The sequence below is a fragment of the Pongo pygmaeus genome, chromosome 10 (assembly GCF_028885625.2).
Source record: "Pongo pygmaeus isolate AG05252 chromosome 10, NHGRI_mPonPyg2-v2.0_pri, whole genome shotgun sequence".
Taxonomy (NCBI): domain Eukaryota; kingdom Metazoa; phylum Chordata; class Mammalia; order Primates; family Hominidae; genus Pongo; species Pongo pygmaeus.
This window is the reverse complement of record NC_072383.2, coordinates 79,116,498-79,132,027: the sequence shown is the minus strand read 5'-3', so window position 1 is coordinate 79,132,027 and position 15,530 is coordinate 79,116,498. Positions and strand designations below refer to the sequence as shown.

Below are 15,530 nucleotides of genomic sequence, written 5' to 3'. Positions count from 1 at the left end.
CAACTCATTTAAAGCTCCCTTCCTCCCACCTTTAGGACTGTCATACACAATAAAAAAGTAAAATTTTATTTTTTCAAAGAACAGCTATTTTTTATTTCATATCTAGAATGTTTTTGAGATGTAGGCCCAAATTTTTAAAACTCTTCTCATATCACTATTTAAAAAGAAAAGAAAAAACTTTAAACAGTTTCAGTGGAGAATGGAGAAGAGTTAAAAAAATTTCAAAAAATCTAAAATTAATTGAGACTATTTTCAACAAGCAATAGAATATATTCAGGAGCACAGGTGCTAAATTCAGCCAGCCTGGGTTGAAATCTTAGCTCTGCTATTTACTAGTTTTATAAGTTTAGGCAAGTTTCTTAAGAAACTATATTTCCAAACCCTTCAAACAAGAATAAAAATTGGCCCTGCGTCACAGAGTTGTTATAAATATTAAATAAATTAAAGCACTTAGTATTGTATCTAGTTCATACTATGGAGACAATAAAAAGCTTAGTTGTTAGCTGTTTTCATAACAGCTGTTTTTATGATAACAGATAATAAAAAGGTTAGCTATTTTATGATATACCTGACAATGTTTATGTACTTTAGCAGACTAAATTATCCCAACAGTCATATAAAGTTATTATTTCCCCCTCAATCAGTAAGGACAGGCTGGATTATGCCATACAGTAACAATTGCAAAATCTCAGTAACTTGCAAAAATAAATGTTTATTTCTCACTCATGCCACTCCATTGTGGGTTCAGGTAGACTCCCCAAAACATTGTCATCTATACGTTTTTGCTTAGCAATCCAAACTGCTTCTATTCTACATGTACTTCCACAACGGCCATGGCAGATGAGAAAGAACTAAGAATTGAAGCTCTGGCAATTAACTAAGTGAAAAGCCTTGCTCCTCTTATTGCAGTGGCCAAAGCTAATGCATAATCACGTCTATGTGGGGAAGACCAATCTTCCTACATACTAGCAGAAGAGAATAGATGAGAAAAGAAACAACACAAAAAGTAGTAATACCCATCACAGTATGCATTTTATAATTCTTCCGTATTATAATTATTTGGACCAAGATATTGTTCAAAGAGTAGAGCCAAGATTTTGAACCAGAAATCAGTTTGTCTTCTCCACTAACTCTCAACATTTTTTCCTCCTAACCATCAAAATTAGGGTATCCAACAAATTCCACTGATAACAGTGGCAAACTTCATCTTTACTTAAGGAGGGAGGGTTGGGAGGGAGAGTTAGAGGAAGGCACAGTCTAGGTATTTGTGGTTTATTATAGAAAAATACTTGCCTCTCAATTGAAAATCAATGAAATTCTATGAAAATAAGAAAAAATGTATGGAGAGAAAGCAAAGTGAGATTAGTGCAAAAGTGGACTTTTCTAAGCTCCCATGCACTCATTAGATTAAAGTTATTTAGCAAATGGTCAATAATACAGAGTGACTAATTTTTTTTTAGTCTCACTAAATTTTTCTACAGATATGTATACTGGCCAGATCTACAGTAGAAATTAAGCATTCTTTTTCTTCCTCCTTCTTCTCTTCTTCTTCTCTTCCTCTTTCCTCCTTCCTCCTCCTCCTGCTCTTCTTTTTCTCCTTCTCCTTCTTCTTCATCTTACCAAATTTATTTTACTTAACTGCTGCATCCACTTAAGAATGACACCTTGAAAGATTATACTTGGCAAGTGTTGTTATTCTACCATAAACACCTTAAGAGAAGGTATTCCTATTGTCCAGAGTCAGGTCATAAGTCAAAGACCTACAGACTTTAATTGCTTTTCCTCCCTCTTAAGGCAATTAATGTTTTAAATTATTAAAGCCATATAATTAAACTCTATGCCTCTCTAATTTAGTGTTTGAAAGAGCTTCTGTTTTTTCCTGTCCTCATATTTCCAACTGGACTCCTTCAAACTCAAAATTCACAAACTTTAATTTTCCTAAGATATTATAAAAATAATACCTATCCTTTCTATGCACTGTTCCTTACCTCATTCAACTAAAACACTGACAAAAACAAACATAATTAATACCTTTAATATAACAAGTTCCCTAACCACATAGTTTAGATAAAGGATTTGAGCTCCACATTCACATATACTTGAAACTGTAATTTAGAGAGGTTATTACATTCATATATATAATTGCAAAGATTCATTAGCCTCCTACACATTTTTCTTACAAAGGTCACATCACAATGGAAAGCAATGATCTCCCTCATGGAGTTGCTTCTTGTTGCTTATGAAAGTAGAATTAAAAAAAAAAAGAAGAAGAACAAGCAAATAACTTCAACCACTGGATTTTTTTTCCTTTCAACTAATACTATGCGTGGCATAACAAAAGAAAAGTAAGCCACCTTTCAGGAGGTGATAAGAGTGTGGATTATCCCCCAACACCTAGTAGTTGATCAGTCACAGCCGATTGAATTTCCATTGTTCATTGATTGTGCCATTTGCCAGGCAATCCATCCTTGCTTATGTAATTGCAGCATTCCTGTAGTTCACTCTGTTCTGTCCTGAGGGTTCAGCAGCATGACAGGCTGAGAAAATTAGATACGGCACAGTACCAAGCTGCTGACCTTCAGAATATAAAATAAGGCCCATCTTTTAAAACTGGTCTTTCTTGATGAGGTTATTTTGAGAGGCCTTATTTCTAACAGGCAATTTTTCATGCCAACCAGATACTTCCTTAAAATATTTTTAAATCTATAAAATAATGATGATTTTAACTTTTAAATATACCTTTACTGTGTACAACGCTATCAATAAATTCATTTAATTTAGAGTTTGTCAAAAGGAGAAAAATTCTTCCTCTTTATATTACACTCTCACCTTCAAACCAGAATTAAATGTAATTTTAAAAATATCTGACAAATACTGAATTTTCCAAACAGTTTAATATAGCTGAGCATTTGTTTGCCAAAGAGCCAAATTCAATAGGGGGATTAAATTGCTTTCTGGATACATAAAATCCCCATTATATTTGTATTTATTTTCCTTTGAAGCAATCTCAAACTCACAGAAAATTTGCAATTACAAGATAAAGTACTTTTTTTTTCCCTTTGAAACATCTACTGACATGATACCCAAGAACCCTAGAATAATTTAATATGTAATTGTTATAAATAAGGACATTCTTCTAGAGAACCATACTATAACCATCAACTTCAGGAAACTAATATTGACACATTACCACCATCCAACCCTGAAATCCCATTCTGGCTTCTTACTTGTCCCCAAAAATATCAATTATGATGAAAATATTCAGAAACTACCTTTTGCATTTAATTCACATCTCTTTGGTTTCCTTCAATTTAGTAGCCAAAAATCTATTTCAGTTTGGCCAAGATTTGGCAACCTGACTTCTGGAACAGTTGCCTCGATATTTGGAGGAAAAGAAAGATTCTGGCCTTAGCCACTGGAGCTATTACTACTAACCCAGGTCTAGCCTCTACTAACTAGCTGTGTGGCCTTGAGCTTCAATTCCCTCACATGTAGAAAAGGCATGATAATACTAACTTTGCAGCATCTGGGGAAGGAATAAATGGAAATACATGACTCTATTGTATAGTTGATAATTCAGAGAAAGGACTCAACAAATACTAATTATCTTTTCTCTTTTCAGCTGCTTCCTTATCCTCCTTGTCAGACTCACAAACAAATATTGAGATACTTAGCTCACTAGAATCACTGTAGTATTTAAAAAGAACAAACAGATCTACTGAGTACTCTTTATACCAATTCTGAGACTTTTGCAACCTGTTTCTTTCAGTAACTTCTAGTAGCAAAAGCAAAAAAAATAACATAAGAAACCACACAAAGTTCAACTTGCAAAAACAAGGAGTCCTGTTGAGCAGTAGGCTTCAAAACAAGCAAAATTCCCTTCATTCCTATTTCATAATTTCTTCACTTCTGCATTTAAACATAGATTTCTTCTTAAAGGGAGGAGAGGAAATAAGGAATGAGGAAGAAACTATATTTTACTTGACCCAGATACCACCATACTGCCATATATTATCCTGTTTCATCTTCCTGTCACTGTCGAATATCCTCATGGAATGTTTTTGCCTACACCAGTTCACTCTGTAATGCACTATTCTGGCTTTGGCCCTCATCTCACCATTGATATCATATTATTGAAAGTCATCAAGAATCTCTGAGTCACAGCAGATTTTTTTTTTTTGATTTTCAATAGCTTCAAAGCATCTCTAGAGCCCTTGACCACTATTTTTATCTTTTCTCTCCTTTACAATGCATGACACTAGAATATCTTGCTCTTTCTTTTCCTCTTTCTTTGAACGTCTCATCCACTTCCATAGTTTTTTTCTCCCACTTTTTCCCAAAGTTCAGTCCTTACTATTTTTCTCTTCTCTTCCCTTTCGTTCTCTCTTTCACTTCAACTTTCATAAGCTTCTACCTCTCACCTCTTTAAGATTTATACTAAAATCTATAATTCTACATCAAGCTGTCTCCCAGTTTTCAGCCTTGTAACTTTAATTGCCCCACCAATTCCTCATCTGGACATTTAAGTCGGATTCTTACAGTTACCATGTCTTTACTTCCCTGCATCCCGCTGCCAAAGAGTCACTATGTGTAATTTAATTTTTATTCCTGAAGTTCCTCTCTTTCTACACCTCCTGCTATTATCCTAGTTCATTAGTCACATTATTTTATGTTCTCATTACTCTGTGTTTCCCAATATCCCTCATTTCCCAACCTACCAAGAAATATTGAAATCTGAAGTCAAACTTGGCTTCTGATAATACTTTCATCCTATCACCTTCTTAACAAAATGTTTCCATGGATCATTACTGCCTTACGAGGCACTGCAAACAAAAATGATCACAATGGAAAAGTTAATGGCTGGGACAGGCAAAGTATAATGCAATAGGGGTGAGGACAGTGAGTAACAAACAAGCACATGAACCATTTAAAGGGTCAGCAACTGCTCAGTTCCAGCCAAGTGTTGCTGTGCAGGAATACTGACCCATTGCCGACAGACATTCCGGGTTTTTGTTGTTGTTGTTGTTTGTTTTTTTGAGACAGAGTCTCGCTCTGTCACCAGGCTGGAGTGCAGTGGCACAATCTCGGCTCTGACTCCCTGGATCAAGCAATTCTCCTGCCTCAGCCTCCCAAGTAGCTAGGATTACCGGCACATGCCACCACATCCAGCTAATTTTTGTATTTTTAGTAGATACGGGGTTTCACCATGTTGGCCAGGATGGTCTGGATCTCCTGATGTCGTCATCTGCCTGCCTCAGCCTCCCAAAGTGCTGGGATTACATGCGTGAGCTGCTGCGCCCTGCCCATTTTTTCTTCTTTAAAAAGAAGACCAAGGGCCAGGCACGGTGGCTCATGCCTGTAATCCCAGCACTTCGGGAGGCCGAGGTGAGCGGATCACGAGGTCAGGAGTTCAAGACTAGCCTGGCCAACATGGTGAAACCCCATATCTACTAAAAGAAATACAAAAATCAGTCGGGTGTGGTGGTGCACGTCTGTAATCCCAGTTACTCAGGACGCTGAGGCAGGAGAAATGGTTGAAGCAGGGAGATGGAGGTTGCAGTGAGCGGAGATCACGCCATTGCACTGCAGGCTGGGTGACGGAGTGAGACTCCATCTCAAAAAAAAAAAAAAAGACCAGAAGCTGAATTTTTTACAGGAAATTTAGATTTTTATATTCCAATATTTAAATGCTAACAAATTAAGCAAACAAAACTTGTAGGTCAAACAAAGCCTACTTGCAGGCTTTCAGCCATGCTGTGACCTGTAGCCTAAGAAGTAAATGCAAATGCCTTAGCTTGCTACTCCAAGCCTTCTAAAAGCAGGCTGAAACTATTTTCTGAAAGTAAGTCCCAGCAACTCAGACAAGCCACTAAAAGCCAACTGGTCTACTATAACTATCCTCTAAGGACACTTGGCTTTTCTTACCTCTATGTTTTTGTCCTCTTGTTCCCTGAACATAAATGACTTTCCTCCTAAGTCCTACTTTAAGATTCACTCTAAATGCTACCAGTTCCCCCCAAAACTTATTGGACCACATTAGCTCATGGGAGTATTTCTTTCATATTCCGAAGATAATCATATCTAGTTGTATGTGTCAGGGACAGTCGTACGCAATTTACAAGCTTCTCTCACCCAATTTATAATCCTTAGAAATAGATACCGTCATGATTCTAATTTTGCAAATAAAGGTACTGAAGCTTTCTCAGGGTAAGCGGCAAAGCTACGGTTGAACTCAAGCCTATATTGACCCAGTGAAGAAGGAAGAATAGGAAATTTACATTTTGGTCATGTATTATGTGACAGGTATTATATGCCAGGAAAAAATTTAAAAATCCTTAACATAACTCAAAAGACCATTCACAATATGGCTCTCTCCTTCCATCTCAAGATAATTTTCTGTCATTTCTTAAGCCCCAACCATGTAAACCTTCTTTACGTTTCTGGAACTTACTAAACATGTCTACCTCATGGCCTTTGCATATGCTATTTTCTTTCCCTGGAATGTTCCTCCCCACTTCTCACATGTCTAACTCCTACTTATTTTGATCTCAGTTTAAACATCATTTCCTCTAGACCCCTCTCATGATCCTTCTAAAGAAGACAGTATCATATCCCCCAATAAAAATTGGATTACCTAGCATCTACCGCAACTCTAAATAGTGTTCATCATGTTGAAAACCAGATATGCATGTTCTCATTTATAAGTGGGAACTAAACACTGGAGACATACAGATATAAAGATGAGAACAATAGACACTGGGGATTCCAAAAGGTGGGGAAGGAGAGAAGAGGCCAGGGTCGAAAACCTACCAGGCACCGTGTTTACTATCTGGGTGATGAGTTCAATGGAAGCCTAAATCTTAACATCACACAATACGTCCATATAACAAACCTGCACATGTACCCCTGCATCTAAAATTTAAAATTAGTCTCTTTTGTAATAATTTAATGCATGTCTTTCGTGCTGCTGTGTGGTGAGTTCCTTCATTATCTCTTTCATCATTTTCTCTGTACTGTACATGCAGTGGGTGAATGATTGATGTCCTTTAATTCTTAAAAGCCATTTTAAGACTTGGCAGGATTAAACAACCTTAATCTCAGCTAGTAAGGAATTGAGATCCTGCATGTTGAGAAACCCACAGTATTTCGACTACAGAAATGTTAGCCAAGCTTAAGTTATTTTCTAATAATCTGCATTTAGTTAGTCTTTTCCTTTTTGGTTCATAGTCACTGTTAATACATACTGATTTCTAAACAAATGGTATATGAGAATCCTATCATTGAATGTTGTTTAAATAAAAGTAAACTAAAATTGGATTGCAATGCTTCCATAGAAAGAGATAAATTGATGGCCCAGAGAGTCAACCACAATACATAATAGAAAAGTGAATTGACTAATCCTTCAGAGAGTGGCAGCTGGATTTCAGTTTCAGGATAGGCAGCAGGATGTCTATCCAGAGAAAATAACCAGAAACATCCACTTTGTTGTTCCAGGATTAAAGAAATTACTATGATTGCAGTTTTCCACTGAAGTCTCTCTAATAGAGACTTTATTACCCAAAGAGCCAGGTGTTAACAATATGGAGTAACCACCAAACTGTGAGGAGAAGCCAATTATGTATAAATCCCTAAAGCACCTACCCGTAATTTGGGTTTGTTTTTTGAAGGTCTTAGAAATTACAGGACTGGAAATGCATTTAATAGAGTCATTCACTACAATGGAAGTTCCCTTCCATATATCACCCTTAAAGATTTCTTCTCCATGTCTATACTACCGCACGCATAAAATATTGCATAGCTTATGTCATTGTGAAAGCTAATATGCACTACTATTTATATGTTGAGACTTTTGATAAGCCTGTGGGTTCTGAGGGGAGTTTACTTTTGTGAACAACAAACAGACAAGCTTATAATGAAGAATCCCTCTTGCCTCTGGGAAGCCAAAGGGCATCAGAGACTGTGACTACACATATGCCGGCTCCACAGAGGACAGAACAATTAGCTATAGCAATCTCGCCTTGTTTTGCTTAAGCATTTGGCTGTTAATATCTCCCTTCTCCAGATCCCAGCTTCAAAGAAAGTAAGTAAAGCTCCTTCACACCAAATTGTGCCTAAACCCACCTACCACCTCCCAAAGAGGTATTTTGTTTTATAGCAACAAAAATCATCAAAGCTATATATCCAGTTAGTTGACTCTCACTTTAAAAATGTATATGCCAGCTCTGCCTTAGATCTTGGGGATTTAAAGCCAAACAAAATAAAACAAAAGTAAATTCAGTCTGCTCTTCAGTTTGGCTTTGTGGAAAATTGCTACCCAATGAGGACTATCTTCATTTAGGTATCCAACGCAGTCATAGATTCAAATTGAAACTACTGACTAACTGAAATTTAAGAATGGTCTCCTACATCTACTTCCCTCCCAACCCTGCTTGCCCAACCAGAATTCTTGTAAGATTGAATCGCACTGCTGAAATAAATAGAGTCAAAGTTTTATCACTTCTTCACTTTGATTTTCTGGGCATGAGTTTAAGACTGAAAAGGTAAAGAATTCAGACACAGTGTTATCAAATTGTGATCTATAAAAATATAGTGACCCTTTCACAAAATTTCTCATTAAAGACGTTTTATACACACCATTTTCGAAAATGTAGACGAGCAACTAGATATTACAAAGAAAAAGCAAATTATTGAAAAGGAAATCTCCTGGTCTTAAGCTCTACTTGCTGGGACATTGACACTCACTTCCAAAGCTCTCTCCTTGGCCTTTGCTTATCCCCAATTGTCCTCTCAAATCACTCCAATCTGTCCTTTCTCCTCCATTCTTATTGCCACTGCCTTAGGTCTGGCCCTCACTGTTTTTCATTTAGAATATACCTGTGGCTTCTTAACTGAATTCTCTGCACATTAGTTTTATAATGGAGATGGCCACATAAAATCATTTATAGTACCATATTTTATGACAGATATTTGTACACAGAACTTTGAGAAACAGTGATGCAATAATCTCTGTGCTTTCATCTGAGGAACACTAGGAGAGTTTCCTGCTCCTAAGATAATTATGGTCCAAGAATACAAAGAGAGCTGTTCTTCCTCTAACATGTATAGGGTCTAGTGTATAAAGACATAGTCTTCATCCTTTACTAAGTTAAGCCTCCAATTATTTCCATATTTGCATTTCAGGAAAGTGAAACACAGAGAGATTAAGTCACTTGACTGTGAACACAGTCAGTAACTGTGAGAAGCCGAACTCAAACCAGGTAGTCTGGCCCCAGAGTCCATGCTTTTAATCTTTATGACTTCTAGAAAGCAGGGACTAGGTTTTACTCATTGTTGAACACCCAGTGTCTTGTTCACTGTCTGGCACAGAAAAGAGGACTGACCAAATACTATTGAAAAAATAATTGATAGGAAGGGGCAAGGTGCTCAGATTCTAAAGGGAACACCATGTCATCCCCACACACTTATGAGAGGACTGGGCATGGTGGAGACACAGAACAGGCTCTTGCCAATTCCATTCCAGATTTCTTGCTCTAACCATAAAGCCATTCGTCCACTGCAAACCTGACCATGTCATTCCCCTCATCTCATTGCTGAGCAGTGTTTTTCAAACTTTTACAGGAAACATCCTCTCTAATGGCTGGCAGATGAGAGCAATCACACCCCCAGCGGGCAGACACATAAGGAGCCACACTCTCAGATTATCACTGACTGTGCTTGACCCTCAGTATCTTAGCAAGCTTGATATTTATTCTACAATGTGTCCGTGTTTGTTGTAACACACAAAAAAAATGCTTGTAACTTCTTATAATTCCAACTGCAGGTAGAAGACTACTCCTACCATGACTTCTAACATCACCTGGCCTATATCTATCTGTATTCTTTCTGGGTACCCCATACCGCAGCTTCATATACACAACAGGCCTATGGATCTGATCCAAGCTACTTAGCACAGTACATAAATCCCTTCCCAACCTAGCCCCTGACTCACCACTTCCCCTCCCACCTCTCCAGCCAACACAATCATTGGCAGTCACTCTCTCAGTCACGGTTCAAGCTGTTGTTCACCGCTAGAACTTTGATAATTAGGGCCTTGTCGACTTTGAGAAGACATACCCGTCCTTCCAAACCCTTCTGGGGTGTGATTTTATTGAAGTCTTTTTTCAACCCTCCCTCCCCATAGTAGGAGGATACTTAGTTATAATTCCCTAGTTTATTGCACGACTTGCTTTGTTTACCTAGTATCTCCCCTACTAGACTGTGCGGTCCCTGGAGGCAGGATCTTGTTTTAGTTCTCTTAATATTCCTACTGCCAAGCAGAACTTTGCCAATCAGGTAAATCTTCCGTTTATGGGACACTGGGTTCACAATAGGTAACAGGGTCTCTCAAGAGCAGAAGGCAAGAGAGCTGACTATGAAATTGAAATGAAACAGGAATTGAGGGGTCTGAACACATCTCCAATTTCAATTTTCTTTCGTGATAGAATGCCAGATTCCAGGTCCCAGGGAGGTCCTGGTGCCCAAAAAGTTACCAGGGATGGGTGATCAGGGTTGGCACAGAAGTCACTCACCAACTGGTAGAGGGCGAGTGTTTGTTCTCCAGCGTTTTGGTCCAGGGCTTGTACCAGCTGATCTGCTCGGCAGCTTTGCCCCAGAACCTCTCCGGGTCGGTCACCGACGCTGCGAAGTGGGTCTTGTACTCGCTGCCACTGCCGGAGGACAGCGCCCTGCATCCCCGGCCCCCGAGACCGCCCCGCGGGCCCGGGACCACTAAAGCCCTGAGGGCCGCACTGGCTCCCCGGGCCGGAGAGGACCCAGGCAAGGGCCCTCCGAGCCCCCCGGCGCTGGTGACTTTATGACATTGCAGCCAAGACGGTTTCATCTCCGCCGGCCACCCGCGGTCCCCGAGTGTGCGACAAATAGGACTCTCGCAACTTCCTGGGGCCTGAGGGAAGCGAGTAGGGGGCGGGGGCAAATTCCGAAGTAAGCCCGGAGCCCAGAAGTTTGGAAGCCACACTAGAGTCGCCGGGAAAAACTGACCTGGAGCGACCAGAGAAGCAACAGGCTAAAGTGGGGGCCCCGGGACAGGGGTGTCACAGCGCCGTTGCAGCAGGTTAGTTGCGCTGCTGCACGAGATCCAAACCCCAATACGCACTTCCAACCCCGCAGCCTTCCCGGAAAAATCGCGCTCAAACTCCAGAACGTCCTTCCGATTTCAACACACAAGTACTCCTAGGAGGAGGCCAACGGCCCACCTCTTTCAATTTTCAATCCAGCAGTTTGTACACGGCTGGTTTAATCTTTGGAAGGTCGTTGGTGGAGGTGGCATCGCCTCTGACCTGCAGGAAACCAGCAACTCGGTGCGTTGAGGCAAGGCTCTTTGATTGTTATTTATTTATTTATTTTTCAAAATCAGCTCAGTCCCTGGTTACTAAAAACACAAGCAGCTCCAGGGCAAGGACTGCTCCGGGATTTCCTGACCACTGAGAGGGTAGGAGGAGTGGAAGGAGGTTGTGCCAGACAAATTGGGAAGTGCTTATTGGGGTGATTGACAGGCCACAGGGAAGGTGACCCCACTGGGATGCGGATTCACCTGCTGACCAGACTCTGCATGTGATCTAGACAGAGAACAGGTAGGACTTGTTACATTGCCTCCCTTCTAATTTGCCTGCTTGGAGTTTCTGTGGCTTTTCTAATGAGAAAACAAAACAAACAAATAAACAAAAAACAAAAATAGGAAGTAAGTAAAGATGAATCAAAAGAGGAAACTGGGAAAACGTAAAAAGAAAGGTGGTATATAGTACTATCTAGGTTTAACATTCGTCAAGCTCCGCTATTATTCATGCTTTAGCGAGATTCAGATGCAATCTTTTGCCTAAATATTATGCCAAACACATTCTGCCTTGGTGTGACAGTATTTGCAGTTTTAAATGTAAAGATACGTATTTCCAAATCTGAGGTGAGAAATAGTGGCTTGCCCCTGACCTTGGGAAGGATCATAACTTGAGAATCTGTAAACAAATGATTCTGCAGGAAAAGAATAATGTGGAGATAGAGGCTAAACAGAACAGAGGTAAGAGTAATGCAAAACAGAGAATATTTCTTTAAATAACCACCTCCCTTTTCACGGAGAGGCAAGGCACTAGACTTTTCCCTGACAACTGCAGTCTACTTTAGTCCTTCCAAAAGTCTCAAATCAAATAATGTTGGATGGCCAAAGACACAGTCACCATTTAAATCCAGAGAAAGTTACAAAGCCATTTAACCTCTTCGTCCTCTCCAGAACAACAGATTTATTATTGGCACCTAGTATGTGTTCACATTGTGCTGGGCACTTTAAACAAATGTTAGCTTCTGTAATTCTCGTAAGAGTACCAAGAAGTGGGAACCATAATCCCATGTTTACAAATGGAGCTAGTATAGAGATAGATCGACTTGCCCAAGGCCATGCAGCTAGCAAGTGAAACAGTCAGGATTCAAACTTTATGGATGCCCAGTACTTCAAAGCCCAGATGCTTTGAATTACAGATAAGCCGTGATACAATTTACTAACACCTCAAGGTGGAGGGATGGGGAAAACCCACTCTAGTCCTGTCACTCACTCCAGGATACTGTGCAAATACGATCATTTTATTTCTGTGCCACAACTTGAACAAGGAAGGGAATCTGACTCCAAAGTCCACGATTTTAATTCCAGGCTGAGTATCTTCTACTTTAAAAAAAAAAAAAAAAAGATCTTAGAATTCCAATAAAATATGACAAATTGAATAGCCACATTCATTCTTCTCCTTAAAGAAACTCCACTGAAAGAGAATCAAAGAGGGCGGTGGTCATGGTAAAAAACCTACAAGGATAAAGAGAACAGGAAAAGAAAAGAAACCAAATGAAAGAATAGAGAGAAGATGAATCTGTGGAATATGACTTAAAAGCGGGAGGAGGAGCTTGTGGAGGAGAAAATGGATTTTCCTAAGGAGAATCCATTTTCTCCTTAGGAACTTGGAATGTCTCAAGTTTTGGAGGTGCTGGGTTCCTCTGAAGGTTCAGAAGGAAGTACGAAGTTTAGAGCTTAAAAACAAAAAACTGATTACAAGATCACATGAGGCAAAGTTAGACCCCCGTATCGCCAGATGAAACCACTTTTTCTGGAGCCATCAGTATACCATTTTTTCTTTTGAAAGTAATTGTATACAATAGATTGTTACTGTAAGCTCCATTTCAGGCTGAAGGGAGAGCATAAGTGTAGACACAATCCAGCAAATGCAGTGGGCCTGGTTTGGAGAGTGTTCAGTGTACAGGTAGAGCAAGCAAAGCCAGTGGAACTAGAAGATTGTACTGGACAAACAGCCAGACAGGTGAGTGTAAATAGTGTCAAATGCAAGTCAGTACCTGAGGATAAACTATTAGCCTTTAAATTAAGACACCAAGAGCCGGTTGATTGGTCATTAAGCATATGAAAAGATTAAAATCATGAGCCATGAAGTCTCAGGTTGAATCTTATTACACTACTGCCACTTATTAGGTGTGAAAATTTGGAAAGTTAATTAAGTTTTCTGAACTGCAGTTTCTGCATCTGTAATCTGAAGCTGACAATCTTACTTCACAGGATTGTTGCAAGGTTCAAATATGTGTAAACTGCTTAGCATTGGGTCAGTAGCAAGCCAAGCTAATTTAGGACAGCAGCCAAGCCAGTGAACAACCAAATAATCGAAAAATTCAACCCTGCAAATTAACATACCTAAAATGTAACAATCAGAACCTTTCAAAATAAACAATTTTAATTTAAGCATGCATATAAATTCTGTATTATTTCAAAAAATAAAATTATATTTTTAATTAATCTGAGGTACAGGGTAATCACAATCTTTTCAATGGTTAAGCATGCTAAAACTCCAGCTTATTAATGCATAGTATTTATTTCATTGTATGTCTTAATGGTATAATTAATATGCTATTCAGGATGGCATTTTAAAACATCATAAGCAGATTTATTGACAAAATTATTTAAGAGAAGTATTCTAGCAAATGGAAAGAGCAAAATAATGGAGACAGTGCAGAGAAAGAAGATCAGAGAGAATAAAAAGGTGTGGAAATTTGCTCAAGAAAGAATGAAGGAAGGGGAGAAAACTGGAGTCAGAATACTTAATGCCTGCTGAGGCAGGCAGATCGCCTGAGGTCCAGAGTTCGAGACCAGCCTGGCCAACATTGTGAAACCCCATCTCTACTAAAAACACAAAAATTAGCCAGGTGTGATGGCGCAGGCCTGTAATCCCAGCTACTCAGGAGGCTGAGGCAGAAGAATCGCTTGAACCCAGGAGCCGGAGATTGCAGTGAGCGGAGATCATGCCACTGCACTCCATCCTGGGCCACAGAGCAAGACTCCATCTCAAAAGAAAAAAAAAAAAAAAAGAATGCTAATGCCTAAGGAAAAAATGCTGAAATACAAAAGAAGAACAAAGTGGAATTATAATTAAAAGAGAGAAAAGATATAAGGATCCTACAATCCAATTTTTCCCACTTTACAATCTTTACCAGGTTTGATCATCACTAGTAGAGGTTAACGTTTTTACCAGAGACAGAGAGAAAGAGAAAGAGAAAGTAGTTAAATTGTACACAATTTTAAAATAATGCATTCTGCTGGCCACAAAATTTATATTTTCACCTAAATATTTTAAGAGCCAAATATCTAACTACAAGTATTAGAGCTACTAAAATGTTTGATTGTGGCTGGGCACAGTGGCTCACGCCTGTAATCCCAGCACTTTGGGAGGCCAAGGCGGGCAGATTACAAGGTCAGGAGTTCAAAACCAGCCTGGCCAGTATGGTGAAACCCTGTCTCTACTAAAAATACAAAAATGAGCCAGGCGTGGTGCTGAGCACCTGTAGTCCCAGCTACTCGGGAGGCTGAGAAGAAGAATCGCTTGAACCTGGGAGGCAGAGGTTGCAGTGAGCCGAAATCATGCCACTGCACTCCAGCCTGGGCAACAGAGCGAGACTCTGTCGCAAAAAAATAAAAAAAGGTTTGCTTGTAACGTCCATGCTTCTGGTTTCTCGAATATTTTGAAAACTTAGCAAGTATATGTGGAGGGGTTTGCATAAAGTACTTCATCTGTGCAGCAGGGCTGAGCTGAAGTTTGCCCCTGCAGAAACACTGCAAGTTTATTATCATTTAGCAAAGGGTTTCTGGAAAATATACTGATTTTCAGGGCTTAAAAAATAGTTATTAAATGTCTAAAATGAAATCGTACATAGTAATAAAATTGTAAACTCCTATTTTGAAACTTTCTTTTTATTCCCAAATAGTAACTGCAGTTAAAAAAAAAGAAGAAGAAGAAGAAAAAGGCCGATGAAAGAATCATTTTAAAACATGTAACATTCCAATAGATGGGAAGGCATTCTACAACTCCAGTTCATTCTAGCAGCCAAATATCCTCCACTAATCTTATTTTTATTTCTGAAAAAACAAAACAACTGAAAGTTATTTCTAATTAAAAAACATATTGGCCGGGCGTGGTGGCTCATGCCTGTAATCCCAG

The 15,530-nt window shown here is 39.2% G+C and overlaps 1 protein-coding gene across 2 annotated transcripts in view; it reads right to left on the bottom strand.

The window, feature by feature from the left end:
- ACSS3 (acyl-CoA synthetase short chain family member 3) overlaps positions 1–11,264 on the bottom strand; it is a 179,282-nt gene extending 168,018 nt beyond the window's left edge. Inside the window, exon 1 of one of the 2 annotated variants that reach the window (XM_054442754.2) lies at positions 10,569–11,264. In XM_054442754.2, the coding sequence (XP_054298729.1) occupies positions 10,569–10,879 (311 nt within the window). In that variant the 5' untranslated portion in view covers positions 10,880–11,264. The remainder of the gene's footprint in view (positions 1–10,568) is intronic. The other variant, XM_054442753.2, reaches the window with a different exon arrangement.
- Positions 11,265–15,530: the final 4,266 nt, after the last annotated feature.